Genomic DNA, 16289 nt, shown 5'->3' with positions numbered 1-16289 from the left:
CAGACAGCCTCAAACCCCAGCCTAGCTCCAGAGGCTCTGTGTAAAAACTGCCTTCCAGGAGGGTTTGGATGAAGAGACTCCTCATCAGAGAACCTGCAAAAGGGGAGGCTTTGTGGTTAGAGATGTCAGGATCCTCGGGGGCCCCCGTGAAAGCTGACTTGAACACCTCTGCACCCAGAGGAAAGGGGTGAAAATGTCACTTGGTTGTCCTCAAAGATAGAGGAGTTTGTTCAGCATGGACAAAATGGAAGTACTCGCCATGAAAACCGAACAGAGCTACTACTCTCCCTTATGTGAGCTGGTGGGCATGTGGAATGAAGCAGTGATGTCAGTAATGATGATATGGATGCAGGGGTATGTTGGGGATTGTGGACAGGTCTGGGCTGACCCCTCCCCTGGACCAAACCCTGATGTCATTGTGGTTGTAAGCATCAAGCAGTGCTTTAGGGACAGGTGTTATATTTTACCAACAATAAAGACACAAACTCTTTCTGTACCCTTTCAAACTCTTTATTTCATGGCATGAATGAAGAGATTTTTATTACTGATGGGTAGGATGACAAGGAATATAAATGTATTCTGGACTTGTCTCATCACATATCACAAAAAAGACAGAATCGCTGGTTCTCTTCTGCTCAAGCCTAGTTGGGAGACACAGATGTCCTGTGCAGCGGTGATGGTGGGCATGACCTACACAGCGGTGACGGTGGGCATGTCGTACACAGCGGTGACGGTGGGCATGTCGTACACAGCGGTGATGGTGGGCATGTCCTACACAGTGGTGATGGTGGGCATGAATGTGTAAATCAAGTACCCTTTGTAGAAATTGTGGTGAGTACCAAGTTGCCCCAAAAGGGCAGTCACTTCGAATTCTCTTCATGGGTATCACTGGGACATAGGCATTGTATACTGGTTGGGCCAGCCAGATATCTTGGTGATCAGGGCTCCCTGTATGGAAATGTGGTGGATACCAGCAGTCCCCAGTAGGACCAGGAACCCTCTTCCCAGGCATCTGGACATCATCTGTGCTTACTTGTTGCACGAACCAAGAAGTCTGAGGACCATTGGCCCTGTTTTGATGCTGTGCTGAATACCAACCAGTCCCAAAACGACGGCCACCTTGAGCTGTCTTCCCGCGTTTCCGTGGGAAGTGGTCTTTGCCCACCTGTTGGACCTCCCACAGAGTCTGGGGATCAGGGCCCCTTTCTTGAAAGTGTGGTGAGGACCCAGATCCCCCCATCACTTGGCCACCTACATCCTTCTTTGTGGGCCTTTCTGGGAGACCATCTTTGTCCACTGGTTGGACTAGCCAAAAAGTTTTAAGATCTTGGCTTCTATTTGGAATATGGGATGAGCACCCAGCTGTCCCAAGGGAATCTTCCACTGGAACAATATTCAGGGTCGCCTGTGTATAACTCTCTTTGCCCATTTGTTGTACCCACCAAACATCTTGGGGATTTGGGCTTCTACTGTCAAGCTGCAGTGAATACTGGACAGACCCACAGGGACAGCCACTGGTTGCCCTCCTCTCGGGCATCAGTGGGAAATCATCATTGCTCACTAATTGAGCCAGCCAAAAGTCCTGGAGATTGGGGCCTTCTTTCACAAGGCCAACCCAGGATTTCATATTCAGGAGTAAGCCTTCAGGCTGAATTTCAGGGTTGGAGGCCCTCCCCTAACAATTCTGGTGAACCTGTGAATTGAGAAAAGAGACTTGAGGATGGGCCAAGGGGAATGGGAGCCTGTGTTTTATTCAGCTACCAAAAACCAGAGTAGAGGAAGATTTTCCTCTGTGATCTGATTTGGAAAAATAGCCTAGACTGCTCACCATGAACTCAAATACCACCCCTCACCCCCGGGCTTTACAGGGACCTCAAATTTGGGGGAAGGGGAGGGGATTGGGGAGCTCTACTGACCTGATATCTGAGCGTGTTCGCATCCAGGCTTTGAAGAAGCCTGGGCTCCAGTCTCCTCCCTAGAACTCCCTCAGTGACTGTGACCTGCCCATTACCTCACAATAAGCCTCATTGGCTCACAGCTGCTGACATCATGGGGGAGTGCTATCAGGCTGAAGAAAAGGGCTTCAAGACCCGTTTATTAAAAACAAACCTAGAATTCACTTTTCAAAAATAAAATGCCATTGATTTCTTCCATTCCATACATCAGTAGAGCTTGCCCCTGTGTCCTCCCCATCCTTTCTAACAACTAGTGTTTTGTAAAGAGGGAAAAGTCTCAATTCTATTATTGATGGATGTACTAAAAATGTCTGAGAATCTGTAGCATGTAAAACCCTGGACCTGTGACCATCACCAAAGGGTGGGTAAGGGCTGTGTTACCATTTCCCCTCCCTGGAGTCAGCTTTTCTTACATTCACTCTTGATTTTCTTCTGGGTTTATAGCTGATCTTTCCCTAGTCCTTGTGCTAGTGACTGTGGACACACTTCACTCTAACAAGGTTTCTGTATATCATGACATTCCATTCAGGTCATCTGCCCCAAGTGCCTTCCCTCCCCAAAACCTCTCTCCTCCATCCACACGCCCTAGGGAGTCCCACTAAGCTGGGAGCATGTGCTGTGCTGGACCCTCACTTCCCTGATGGAGGCTATGGTTCCTTCTGAGTCCTTCCTGCCCAGTCTGGTGCCAGTTGTGGACCTTGTTCTAGGGCTGCTGGTAAGCCGGCCCCTTAGATACTTTGTTTTTCTTAATATATATGTGTATATATATATATATATTTTTATATATATATATATATATGTATATGAGTAAATGTATATGTACACACATATATTTGTGTACATACACACACACATATGTCCATGGACTCCTGGGGATTCCTCAGCAGAAGAGCAAAGATGTAAGCATGCTCAGGGTCCTAACCTTTAGTATCTGATCCTTCCGATGGAGGTGGTGGTGGGGACAGTATTATCCAGGACAAAAGGGTGGCTCAGGACTGAGTAGGGGGGACCCACTGGGATGAGAACAGAACATGAGACCTCGCGTGATTTCTGGGGTTGTCTTTTTCCCCATCTTACCCCACAATGCCAAGTCTAGACCCCTCCCTTTAGAGGGTGCAGTAGGGGGTGACCCTTTAGCATTGGTGTGTTTCTGATTCCTTTGTCTCTTTAAATTGATCCTTTCAGCAATTCTGGGGTGGCTTGCTATTTCTCTGGTTTGGGAGGAGGCTGCCCTTCCCCATCCATGAGAGATTTAGAGGTAGATATTGGTCTGGGTTTGGTGTAATCAGCTCCTACTTATTCTATACAGAGCAAGGCTTCTCCCAAGATTCCGTGCTCAGCAGAGGGTCCCCCAAGATTCCAAAGGGGGAGGTTGCCATCTTGGTTTGTACTGGTCAACCTCAAGGTTCCGGTAGAGCACAGACAGATTGGAATGCCAACTGGTTGACCAACCCGATTGCTGAGAACCACACTGGAGGTCTCCTGTAGGATCAGACTGGAGATGAACTATAAGTCTTCAGGCAATATACCTGAGTCAGTAACATACAGGCTGGCCATCCTCTGCAATTGAAAGTAACCCTTCAGGATAGAGCAGAAGGAGAAAGACCCTCCCCAATCAGCCTCGGAGCAGCTCAGCAGAAGAAGGTAGCATTTCATCTAGGACGGTGATGGAGAGCCTCCCTTAGTCCTCACTCTAAAATGCAAAAGCTATCAGGAAGGGTTGAAGGGGATGCAGAGTCCTGGGGTGCTTGCAAAGGGAAGAGTGCAGTTCTGGACTCCTCAGTGTCCTTACATAAAACCAATCTGCACTCCAGATTCCTCTCAAGTTCTCCCTCGGAAGTTGTCACTTGCTCCCTGTATAATGTTAGCCAAATGTCTTACCTTACTCAGAATCTGAGCAGTGACTGGGCCATGACTTTAGGTGAGGGTATGAGGTTACAAAACCAAACCAATAGGTAGAATCCTGATGAGAATTTACAAGATATAGAGATCTGCTTTTGATTTCCTTTTGGGTAAAGTAATTTATATATATATATATATATATATATATATATATATATATATATATATATATATATACACACACATACTTATATAATGTGTGTATGTATGTGTGTCTGTATACAGATATAAACATATATTTTAAATCCATTATGGAATGTTACATTAAATTTGATTAGTCTGCTTTCTATACAATTGTACAAAAATGCCCGTGGAAAGAGGAACATTAGGGAAATGATTGAGAGCATAGGAAAAAATTTATAGGATTTAATTGAATATATTTTGTCAGACAAGCCGTATGGTAACCATAGTCTTGAGTTCAAAGTAACTCCCAAATCCCTGACTCCCCGTTCTACACTCTTATTCATTATAAACCTTCGCCTTCCATCTGAGATTCAATACTAGGTATTACTTCCAAGGCAGAAGAGTGTTATGGGCTTGGCAATGGGGGTGCAGTGATTTGCCCACATTCATGCAACTGGGAAGTATCAGAGGGCAGATTTGAACCCAAGACTTTTCATCTCCAGGCCAGCTTCTCAATTCACTGAGCTGTTTTGATTCTAAAATGAGATAGTATTTGTAAAGCTGTTAGCGCTAAGCTTGCCATCTCATGGGCTCTATAGAAAAACTAGTCATTACAGTTCAGAAGACATAGGATCCTGTGCTGCTTATAGAGGCTGTAGAGCTATAGGCCTTCATTTCTAGGCTTTCAATTGTCCAGGCTTCAAACAAATCTGGGCTCCATAGTTTTCTGAAGATCTCCCTCAGTCATTATGACCTGTCCCCTACTCAGAAATAAAGCTTAATGTGCTTTCCTCACCAGAGCATACCCCAAGGAAAGAAGATTTAACCCAATCTTAGACTTGAATTTTTTCATGTGGATGTGGGGCAGTGGCGCAGGATGTCTTTGATTTGATTTTTCTTCCCCCTTCAAGTCCTTCCATTTTTCTGCATTCTTTTTATGTTATTCTAAAAATGACACTGGAAAGAGGATCATCAGGAAAAGAAATGAAGAAAAGATAGAACATATAGTGAAGCGTGAATATCCTTTACCAGATTTTGCATTTGATGAGCACAATAATGAGATCTCTTATTTCCAAGGTGCTTTTTAAGCATTCTGGAATCCCTGATAGAGGAGGAATGAGAGGATGATCCTTTCTTACCAGTCAGTCCTTTGTTCTCCTTTTCCAGAGTTCCCTCAATCATCTGCCGCAGATTTACTCCCCTCCATCCAAATCTCTCCTCTCTCTCCCTCCACCACAGCCCAGAGAATCTGTGATCAGCTTGCAGTATGTCTGGTTCCAGCAAGAGCCCCTGTTTATTGTTGACATTCCATACCTTGAGGGAGAAATTTGCCTGCTCTGACTCTACTCTGCCCAGCTTGGTTCCAATTCTAGTTTTTGTTCTTGGGGTACTGATAGGCATGACTGAAGATTGCTCTTTTCCCTCCATATTTTCCTTCTTTCTTTTCCTTCCTTCCTCCCTCCCTCCCTAGATCCTTCACTCCCATTCTTCTATCCTTCCTTCCTTCCTTCCTTCCTTCCTTCCTTCCTTCCTTCCTTCCTTCCTTCCTTCCTTCCTTCCTTCCTTCCTTCCTTCCTTCCTTCCTTCCTTCCTTCCTTCCTTCCTCCCTCCCTCCCTCCCTCCCTCCCTCCCTCCCTCCCTCCCTCCCTCCCTCCCTCCTTCCTTCCTCCCTCCCTCCCTCCCTCCCTCCCTCCATCCCTTAGTCTTTCTCTCTCTTCCTCTTTTGGTATTACTTGAATCTTTCTCTCCCTTTTCTTTCTTTCTCATTTACTTCAAATATGTCTCTGCCCCTATTTTAATACCTCTTTCTTTTTCCTTCTTAATCTATTTCTTGTCCTTCCTATTTCTCTGTACACTCTGTCTTCCCTCTCCCTCCTTTCATTAAAGCTCCAAGATAAATAAACCGAATGGCTGACATTTCAGGGAGCTCAAGGTGCTGATCCTCTGTTTTTGTTTTTGGAATGAGAGGAATTATAAGGAACTAAATGGTGACTATGTCTGACAGATCTTCCTCAGTTGAGTGACAGTGTGAGACTAGACATTTCTTGAATTGCCTTTTACCTGGATGGCCATGTCCAAACTTGCAGGTTTCAAGGTGGTGGGTTACTGCAGAAGCTCTGTGTTTCTGGATTTTGTTCTACTACTGAAATCACTCTGACCAGAATTCTGGAAGTTTTCTTTTGTTATCTTGCAAGGGTAGAAGTTGGGGGTTAGAGAGTGATTTGTATAGTCTAAGTGACTTTATGGACCCCCACAAGCGCATGCAGTCTAGACTAGGTGTCTGTTGCCAGGGTGAAAAAGGAGGACAGGGTGACCTAGAGGAGGACAGGGTGTGTGGAAGAGGAAAATGGCAGTGTGTGGGGATAAGTACACTCCTTCAGAGAAGTGGTTCTTCAGAATTGATCCCAGAAGGTGGGACTGTGCAAAAGGAAAGATTTCTACCACCTGGAGTAGAATTCCCAAGGAATGATGGCAATAGATTCATTGAGTTAGAAAAAAGTCCACAGTTCATCTTGCCCAGATTTTCTTTCCTCCCCTTCCCATATCTTGCCACAGTTACAGATTTAAATCAGCGAAATCATCCTTTTCTTTGAGGTGCCATGTTCTGCAATCCCTGAAAGTACAAGGAAGGGTTTGGTTCACCCCATGTGTGGCAACATGTCATGGGGTCCAGGGAGTGGATACCCTAAGGATGTTCCCAAACTGAATTAAATTTGTACAGGGGAAATCCAGACTTTAAAACATCAGTGTAAAAAGTAAATAATGATTGTAATAATAATAATGAAACTAAAACAGAAAACCTCCTTGTGGCCCTCATTTTTCTCTAAAGATATCAATCTGGTTTTGGAGCAGATCTGAGGGGAGAAGGAACCTCCTTTTTCTCTTTTGGAGCCATCCCTCAGCTGTGGTCCAAAGAATGAGCCATAGTTTCAGAGACTCACCTCAAACTTCTAGTCCCACCAATAAGGGACACTTTGAATCTTCTCACTCTTTCCATCACTGTGTTAATGTATCTGATTCAAATGGGCCCTGTGAAATGTATGTGAGATGAAAGCCAGAGGAATATGCTGGACTTGTGCATCCAGTGTCAGAAGGATGACTGTGGCTGAGGACCTCTTCTTCTGTGATGTTTTTATTTGGGGAAGGTCTGGCTGAGCTTCTTTTTGATCATTTATCTTCCTAGGGCCCCAGGTAATCCCTCTAGGCCCAGTGAGTACATCAGCCAAACTGCCTGTGACTTATGTTCTCCTTTTTGAATGCTTTGATGAAATCAAGGTTTTCCCACAGGGATGATTATGTGGAACTGTCCTCTTGGGCATCTTTTGTAGGTAGTTTCTGGGGGTTCATCTTGGACATGCATCTCTAGGGTGCCTTCCATGGCCAGTGGTGGCTTGGTATTGACGTCTGGCTTCAAGGGCTATCTTGCTGCAGGTCAACTGCCAAAGCCCTTGTAGGAGTAACTCTTTAGGAAATCTTTCTAGCTTCAGGAAATGGGAATCACCAATCAAATCAATCTTAGGGTGAAGCGTTTTCTGGAAATCTCTATCTGGAATTGTGACTTCTCCTCCTACCTAAGAATGGGCCTTCCTCAGTAAAACACCTTGGCATACTTTGCCCATGATGTTATGTTTACGAATGAGTGAGATTTTCTAAGAAATATTCTCTTTTGTTTTCCTGAAATATGCAAAAGTTGATTGTTTTTTTCTTTATTATGCTCAACCTTTTAACCTCCAATAGGAGAGGCATTTGTCTTTGATATTGAAACAAAGGTCAGTAGAAAGAGGATTTTTATTTAGAATATTTTTCCACAGTTACCTGATTCATTATCCTCCAGCTCTTTCCTCCCCCTTGCTGAATCTGACATGTCATTCCCCTTGGTAATACATTTATTATTGTTCAAAACCTATTAACGTGTTATTGATATCTACAGTGGCATGATCCTTTAACATCCAAACCAAAATCCTAACCCTATCACATTTCATGCTGAATCCCACATTTTTCTAATGTCTTTCCTTTTCTACAGTTCTTTCTCTGTTTGTGGACAGCAGTCATTCTCAATGGTTCCTCTGAATTGTCCTCAGTCATTGCATTGCTGCTAATAGAACAGTCTATGACAATCGATTGTGCCTTATTGAATGCTTCTCTGTATATGAGGTTCTCTTCGTTCTGCTCCTTTCGCTGTGCATCAGTTCCTGGAGGTCATTGCAGTTCACGTGACATTCCTCCAGTTCATTATTCCTTTTGGCACAATAATATTCCATCGCCATCACATGGCAGAATTTGTTCAGGCATTCCCCAGTCGCTGGACACCCCCTTATTTTCCAATTTCTTGTCACCACAACGAGTGATGCTATACATATTTTTGTACATGTTGTTTTCCTTGATATCCCTTTGGAGTACCTACGCACCAGTGGTATGGCTGGGTCAAAGGGCAGGGTGTCTTTTAAAGGCCCTTTGGGCATGATTCCAAATTGCCCTGCAGAATGGTTGGACCAATTCACAACTGCATCAGCGGTGTATTAGTGTCCCAATTTTGCCACACGCCCTGCAACATTTATCACATTTTCTGCCCTGTTGGTCAATCTGCTAGGTCTCAGAGTGGTTTTACTTTCCATTCCTCCAATCAGGAGGGAGTGAGAACACTGAGAAGGTGGGATTTTGGGGGAAAGAGCTGAAACCAAAGGGAAGGCTGATGTAATGTTTGTTTCAGTAGATTTTACCCATCTTGACCTTTGAGAACCATGACCTGAAGATTTCTATCATCTTTAAGTTTCTGTATTCCCCTCTACATTTTAACGAATTCTTGAGTCCTTGGTGAGGTAGAATGGTCAGGCTGTCTGTCCCTTTTAGCTTCACTAGGTGTATTTCAGACACACTTCACTGATTTCTATATATCATCAGATTGCGTTACGTTCAAGTCCTTTTTTCTCTTCTTCAGAAAAGTGTCATTGTGGGATAGATTTCCTGGGCATACCTGGGCTCAGTCAAGTGATCTGCCCTGAATGCCTTCCCTTCCCAAAACCTCTGCCATAAATTCACATGCCCTAGGGAGTGCAAATGAGCTGGGAGTATGTGCTGTGCTGGACCCTCACCTTCCTGATGGAGGCTATGGTGCGTTCTGAGTCCTCCCTGTCCAGTCTGCTGCAAGTTGTGGACCTTGTCCTTGGGTTGCTGGTAAGTAGGCCCCTTGAATTCTTTGTTTTTCTTTAGATATATATGTGTGTGTGTCAATATATACATATATATGTAAATGTTTATATACATACATTCTTTTATATTTGTGTACATACACATACATATGTCTATGAATCACTGAGTAATCCTATGCAGAAGAGCAGTTATTTAAGCTTGTTCAGGGTCCTGACAGTATCTGATCTTTGCAATTGCCGTGGTATGGGGCACAGGTTTATCCAGGACACAAGGGTGGCTCAGGGCTGAGTGGGGTCCTACTGGGGTGAGAACAGAGCATGACACCTCTAGTGATTTCCACGGTTGTCTTTTCCACCATCTTGCCCTACTATGCCAAGTCTAGATCCCTCCTTTTACAGGGTGCAGTAGGGGGTGGCCCTTCAGCATTGCTCTGTTTCTGATTCCTTTGTGCCTTTCAATTGATTCTGTCAGCAATTCTGGGGTGGCTTGTTATTTCCCTGGCTTGGGAGGAAGCTGCCCTTCACCATCTATGAGAGGGTGCAGAGCATTTATTTGGTCTGGTTTCGGTGTAAGCAGCTGCTATATAATCTGTGCTCAGCAGGGGTTTCCCCAAGATTCTGGACTAAGCAGGGGGCCCACAAGATTCTGAAGGGGAAGGGTGCCATCTTGGTTTGTACTGGTCAACCTTAAGGTTCTGGAAGAGCATGGAGAGGTTGGAATGCCAACTGGTTGACCTAGAAGACTGCTGGGAACCCTGCTGGATGTCTCTTGCACAATCTGACAGCAGATGACCTGAAAACCTTTACGCATTATTCCTGAGTCAGAAACCTATAGGCTGGACAGCCTCTGAATTAGAAAATAATGCTTCAGGATAGAGCAGAAGAAGAAAGACCTTTGTCCAAATCAGCCTCTGAGCAAATCAGCAGAAGAAGGTAGCATTTCATCTGGGACAATGATGGGGAGCATCCTCTAGCCCTCACTCTAAAATCCAAAAGCTGCCCCAAAGGCTTCAGGCATGAAGGGAACACAGAGTCCTGGGGTGCTTGCAAAGGGAGAAGTGCATTTCTAGACTTGTCATTGTCCTTACTTAAAACAAACCTGCACTCCAGATTCCTCTCAAGTTCTCCCTCGGAAATTGTCACTTACTCCCTATATAATGGTAACCAAAAGTCATACTTTACTCAGAATCTGAGAAGTCACTGGGCCATGACTTTAGGCCAGGGGATGAGGGTACAAAACCAAACCAATAGGGAAAAACCTGTTAAAAATTTCAAAATATATAGATCTGCTTTTCATTTCCTTTTTGCTAAAATAATTGATAAAGAAATATACATGTATGCATATACACACACATTTATGGTGTGTGTCTTTATATAGATATTAATATATTTTAACCCCAATATGGAATGTTCCTTTAAATTTGATTTGTCAGCTTTCTATACAGTTGTATAAAAAATGCCAGTGGAAGGAGGATCATTCAGGAAATAATTGATAGGGAAATTTTTATAGAATTGAATTGAATATATTTTGTCAGACAGGGCCGATGGTAACCAACGTCTTGAGTTCAAAGTAACCCCCAAGTCCCTGACTCCCCCCCCCCCACGCACACACATACACACTTTTATTTGTTTTAAACCTTCACCTTCCATCTGAGATTCAATACTATGTATTGGTCCCAAGGCAGAAGAGTGTTATGGGCTGGGAAATGGGGTGAAGTGATTTGCACACTGTCCCGTAGCTGTGAAGTGTCAGAGGGCAGATTTAAAACTACAACCTTCCATTTCCAGGTGGTTTGCCTCCAGTAAATAAATGATAGGCTGTAGGGTAGACGACAAGGATACGCATAGACTTGTGCATGTCTTCTGAGATGAATCTTGTGATGAAAAATTCTAATCAGAGTATTTGCAAAAGAAGCTGTAGGATTGGGCTTTTGGAGATAAACTGATTTCTCTGTGAAAGCTGACTCAGTATCTCTGTTCCCCCGGAGATTAGGGGCCAGCACTACCTGATTGTGCTCAGAGATACAGTGGACCAAACAAGAGTCTGGACCTAGTGGGCAACAAAGGAAGCCATCATCATGAAACCCTGATAGATATAAATGTCCCTGTTGTGATCAGATGGGCATGTGCAATCACACCATGGTGTCAGTAATGATGATGTGGATACAGGGATAGATTGAGCATTGTGGACAAATCTGAGCCGGCCCCTCCCTTGGAACCAACTGTCACTTCCTTGTGGTGCAAAGCTTTAGACATAGCTTGAGAGACAATCTCTCTCAATCTTTCATCCCTACCAGTAATGACAACCTTTTTATCTTCTCACATTTCAATTATTTTATTAATGGACCCGTATCATAAGGGCCCTGTGACAGGTTTGTGGGATGAAGAAACATAAAGAAATAGGCTTGATTCGTGTCAGCCAGTGTGACAGGGATGAGTATAGTTGAGGCTCAGTTCTTATGCAGACATGACATTTTGGGACAGCACTGAGTCATGAAAAGCACATAGGACAGCAGCCTGTGGATCTGAGCCTCCTTTTTAAACAACATCTTCATGGGCAACTTGGGTAAGTCATCTTGGCCTAGTGGTTGTTGTATGGAAGTTTTGATGACATGCTATCTCACCCACAGGGATGGCCCCGTGGTTCTCTCTTCTTGAGCCTCTTTGAGGTGCTGTGCATGCTGGTCCGGTTGGTCAGGCAAGAAGTCTGTCTTTCAGTGGCCATCTGGCTGTGGATCATCCTGCAAGTCTATTGTTGGTGAAGGCCTTCAGGCAGTAAATCTGATTTCTTGAGCTATACTTTTCAAAACTGGGAAACCAGAATCCCAGATAGACCAGGGAGAGTGAGAAGAAAACGTTCCTGGGGGGTTCTGGAAGGTGGAGGCCTATATCCTTAACTTCTGAGATTGATTCTGAGAATGTTAAAGCTAAAATCAAGCTTAGGTTGCAACCTTGCCTTGGAGATCTCCCTCCCGAATTGTGACCTGTCTTCCTACCTAACAATGAATGTTCCTCACTCAAACTCCATGGCAACATTGGCCCATGATATCTCTTCCAAAGAGAGGACTCTTAAAGAAACCTTCACCTTGGATTTCCACAGGGCCAAAAAAGTTGATCTTTTCTCTCCTTTTTTTAATCGCTAGTTTTTTAGCCCTAAAAAAAGCATTCTCTAAAAAATTTCATTTGCTTCAGATTCTAAGAAATAGATCAGTAGAAAGAATTTTTTTTAGATAAAGGACTGAAACAAAAGGGAAAGGAAATGTAGTTGTTGTTGGAGTAAATGTTACCAGTTTTTGTGTATGAGGACCCTGTCTTCAAGATCTTCAAGATCCTCCCCACTCTCTATCCTCTCCTGTATCTTTTCAGGATGTCTGGAGTCCCTGGCGGATTGGAATGGGTTGGCTTTCTCATTCAACACACCAGGTCCTTCTTCTTCCCTTCCAGAAAGTCTCTTGGTTTTTAGGGGTTTGCTGAGCAGAGCTGAGTTCAGTCAGGTCATCTGCCCCTGAATGATTGCCCTCCCCAAAACCTCACCCCTCTGTCTACCACAGCACAGAGAGGCTTCATTAAGCTTGGAGAATGTCTGGTTCCAGGCAGATGCCCTGTTGTGCTGGCCCTTTGGTTCCTTGAGGGAGAATGTGCCCTGCTTTGAATCTACTCTCCCAGACTGGTGCCAGTTTTGGTTTTGGTCCTTGGTAAGCAGGTAGTTATGGACTTTATGAACAAATGAGAATTGGCGCAAAGGTTCCATCCCTAAGTAGCCCCTCATCACACAAGTTGCCTTTGACAACAATGACTCACACATGACCTCCATTCCACTGCACTGGTCCATCACCTTGTATGTCCCCTGTGTACTTGGTCCAATACGTCCAAGGCTGGTCATGGGAATTTGGAGATTGGTGAAGGGAGATGGCATGAGCTACACTTCAGCATCTGGGATAGTAGAGGTGGCCAGAGCCCTCCCAAGCCCCTCACTCTTGGGGAAGAGCTCTCAGGCAGAGTCCTACCCCATGACACTCAGACAGCCTCAAACCCCAGCCTAGCTCCAGAGGCTCTGTGTAAAAACTGCCTTCCAGGAGGGTTTGGATGAAGAGACTCCTCATCAGAGAACCTGCAAAAGGGGAGGCTTTGTGGTTAGAGATGTCAGGATCCTCGGGGGCCCCCGTGAAAGCTGACTTGAACACCTCTGCACCCAGAGGAAAGGGGTGAAAATGTCACTTGGTTGTCCTCAAAGATAGAGGAGTTTGTTCAGCATGGACAAAATGGAAGTACTCGCCATGAAAACCGAACAGAGCTACTACTCTCCCTTATGTGAGCTGGTGGGCATGTGGAATGAAGCAGTGATGTCAGTAATGATGATATGGATGCAGGGGTATGTTGGGGATTGTGGACAGGTCTGGGCTGACCCCTCCCCTGGACCAAACCCTGATGTCATTGTGGTTGTAAGCATCAAGCAGTGCTTTAGGGACAGGTGTTATATTTTACCAACAATAAAGACACAAACTCTTTCTGTACCCTTTCAAACTCTTTATTTCATGGCATGAATGAAGAGATTTTTATTACTGATGGGTAGGATGACAAGGAATATAAATGTATTCTGGACTTGTCTCATCACATATCACAAAAAAGACAGAATCGCTGGTTCTCTTCTGCTCAAGCCTAGTTGGGAGACACAGATGTCCTGTGCAGCGGTGATGGTGGGCATGACCTACACAGCGGTGACGGTGGGCATGTCGTACACAGCGGTGACGGTGGGCATGTCGTACACAGCGGTGATGGTGGGCATGTCCTACACAGTGGTGATGGTGGGCATGAATGTGTAAATCAAGTACCCTTTGTAGAAATTGTGGTGAGTACCAAGTTGCCCCAAAAGGGCAGTCACTTCGAATTCTCTTCATGGGTATCACTGGGACATAGGCATTGTATACTGGTTGGGCCAGCCAGATATCTTGGTGATCAGGGCTCCCTGTATGGAAATGTGGTGGATACCAGCAGTCCCCAGTAGGACCAGGAACCCTCTTCCCAGGCATCTGGACATCATCTGTGCTTACTTGTTGCACGAACCAAGAAGTCTGAGGACCATTGGCCCTGTTTTGATGCTGTGCTGAATACCAACCAGTCCCAAAACGACGGCCACCTTGAGCTGTCTTCCCGCGTTTCCGTGGGAAGTGGTCTTTGCCCACCTGTTGGACCTCCCACAGAGTCTGGGGATCAGGGCCCCTTTCTTGAAAGTGTGGTGAGGACCCAGATCCCCCCATCACTTGGCCACCTACATCCTTCTTTGTGGGCCTTTCTGGGAGACCATCTTTGTCCACTGGTTGGACTAGCCAAAAAGTTTTAAGATCTTGGCTTCTATTTGGAATATGGGATGAGCACCCAGCTGTCCCAAGGGAATCTTCCACTGGAACAATATTCAGGGTCGCCTGTGTATAACTCTCTTTGCCCATTTGTTGTACCCACCAAACATCTTGGGGATTTGGGCTTCTACTGTCAAGCTGCAGTGAATACTGGACAGACCCACAGGGACAGCCACTGGTTGCCCTCCTCTCGGGCATCAGTGGGAAATCATCATTGCTCACTAATTGAGCCAGCCAAAAGTCCTGGAGATTGGGGCCTTCTTTCACAAGGCCAACCCAGGATTTCATATTCAGGAGTAAGCCTTCAGGCTGAATTTCAGGGTTGGAGGCCCTCCCCTAACAATTCTGGTGAACCTGTGAATTGAGAAAAGAGACTTGAGGATGGGCCAGGGGGAATGGGAGCCTGTGTTTTATTCAGCTACCAAAAACCAGAGTAGAGGAAGATTTTCCTCTGTGATCTGATTTGGAAAAATAGCCTAGACTGCTCACCATGAACTCAAATACCACCCCTCACCCCCGGGCTTTACAGGGACCTCAAATTTGGGGGAAGGGGAGGGGATTGGGGAGCTCTACTGACCTGATATCTGAGCGTGTTCGCATCCAGGCTTTGAAGAAGCCTGGGCTCCAGTCTCCTCCCTAGAACTCCCTCAGTGACTGTGACCTGCCCATTACCTCACAATAAGCCTCATTGGCTCACAGCTGCTGACATCATGGGGGAGTGCTATCAGGCTGAAGAAAAGGGCTTCAAGACCCGTTTATTAAAAACAAACCTAGAATTCACTTTTCAAAAATAAAATGCCATTGATTTCTTCCATTCCATACATCAGTAGAGCTTGCCCCTGTGTCCTCCCCATCCTTTCTAACAACTAGTGTTTTGTAAAGAGGGAAAAGTCTCAATTCTATTATTGATGGATGTACTAAAAATGTCTGAGAATCTGTAGCATGTAAAACCCTGGACCTGTGACCATCACCAAAGGGTGGGTAAGGGCTGTGTTACCATTTCCCCTCCCTGGAGTCAGCTTTTCTTACATTCACTCTTGATTTTCTTCTGGGTTTATAGCTGATCTTTCCCTAGTCCTTGTGCTAGTGACTGTGGACACACTTCACTCTAACAAGGTTTCTGTATATCATGACATTCCATTCAGGTCATCTGCCCCAAGTGCCTTCCCTCCCCAAAACCTCTCTCCTCCATCCACACGCCCTAGGGAGTCCCACTAAGCTGGGAGCATGTGCTGTGCTGGACCCTCACTTCCCTGATGGAGGCTATGGTTCCTTCTGAGTCCTTCCTGCCCAGTCTGGTGCCAGTTGTGGACCTTGTTCTAGGGCTGCTGGTAAGCCGGCCCCTTAGATACTTTGTTTTTCTTAATATATATGTGTATATATATATATATATATATATATATATATATATATATGTATATATATATGTATATGAGTAAATGTATATGTACACACATATATGTATATTTGTGTACATACACACACACATATGTCCATGGACTCCTGGGGATTCCTCAGCAGAAGAGCAAAGATGTAAGCATGCTCAGGGTCCTAACCTTTAGTATCTGATCCTTCCGATGGAGGTGGTGGTGGGGACAGTATTATCCAGGACAAAAGGGTGGCTCAGGACTGAGTAGGGGGGACCCACTGGGATGAGAACAGAACATGAGACCTCGAGTGATTTCTGGGGTTGTCTTTTTCCCCATCTTACCCCACAATGCCAAGTCTAGACCCCTCCCTTTAGAGGGTGCAGTAGGGGGTGACCCTTTAGCATTGGTGTGTTTCTGATTCCTTTGTCTCTT

General features: G+C 45.0%; 2 protein-coding genes across 2 annotated transcripts; both read right to left on the bottom strand.

Annotated features, from left to right (window-relative positions):
- Positions 1-488: 488 nt before the first annotated feature.
- Positions 489-2024, bottom strand: LOC103097084 (uncharacterized). The gene is made up of 2 exons (XM_007507244.2): positions 1917-2024; positions 489-1693 (listed from the first exon to the last, which is right to left on the bottom strand). The coding sequence occupies exon 2, from the start codon at positions 1625-1627 to the stop codon at positions 542-544; it is 1086 nt and encodes a 361-aa protein (XP_007507306.1). The 5' UTR covers positions 1628-1693; positions 1917-2024; the 3' UTR covers positions 489-541.
- An 11612-nt stretch (positions 2025-13636) lies between these two features.
- On the bottom strand, positions 13637-15172 carry LOC103104753 (uncharacterized). The gene is made up of 2 exons (XM_007505479.2): positions 15065-15172; positions 13637-14841 (listed from the first exon to the last, which is right to left on the bottom strand). The coding sequence occupies exon 2, from the start codon at positions 14773-14775 to the stop codon at positions 13690-13692; it is 1086 nt and encodes a 361-aa protein (XP_007505541.1). The 5' UTR covers positions 14776-14841; positions 15065-15172; the 3' UTR covers positions 13637-13689.
- Positions 15173-16289: the final 1117 nt, after the last annotated feature.

This window comes from Monodelphis domestica, chromosome X (assembly GCF_027887165.1).
Source record: "Monodelphis domestica isolate mMonDom1 chromosome X, mMonDom1.pri, whole genome shotgun sequence".
Lineage (NCBI taxonomy): Eukaryota > Metazoa > Chordata > Mammalia > Didelphimorphia > Didelphidae > Monodelphis > Monodelphis domestica.
This window is presented reverse-complemented; position numbering and strand designations above follow the sequence as displayed.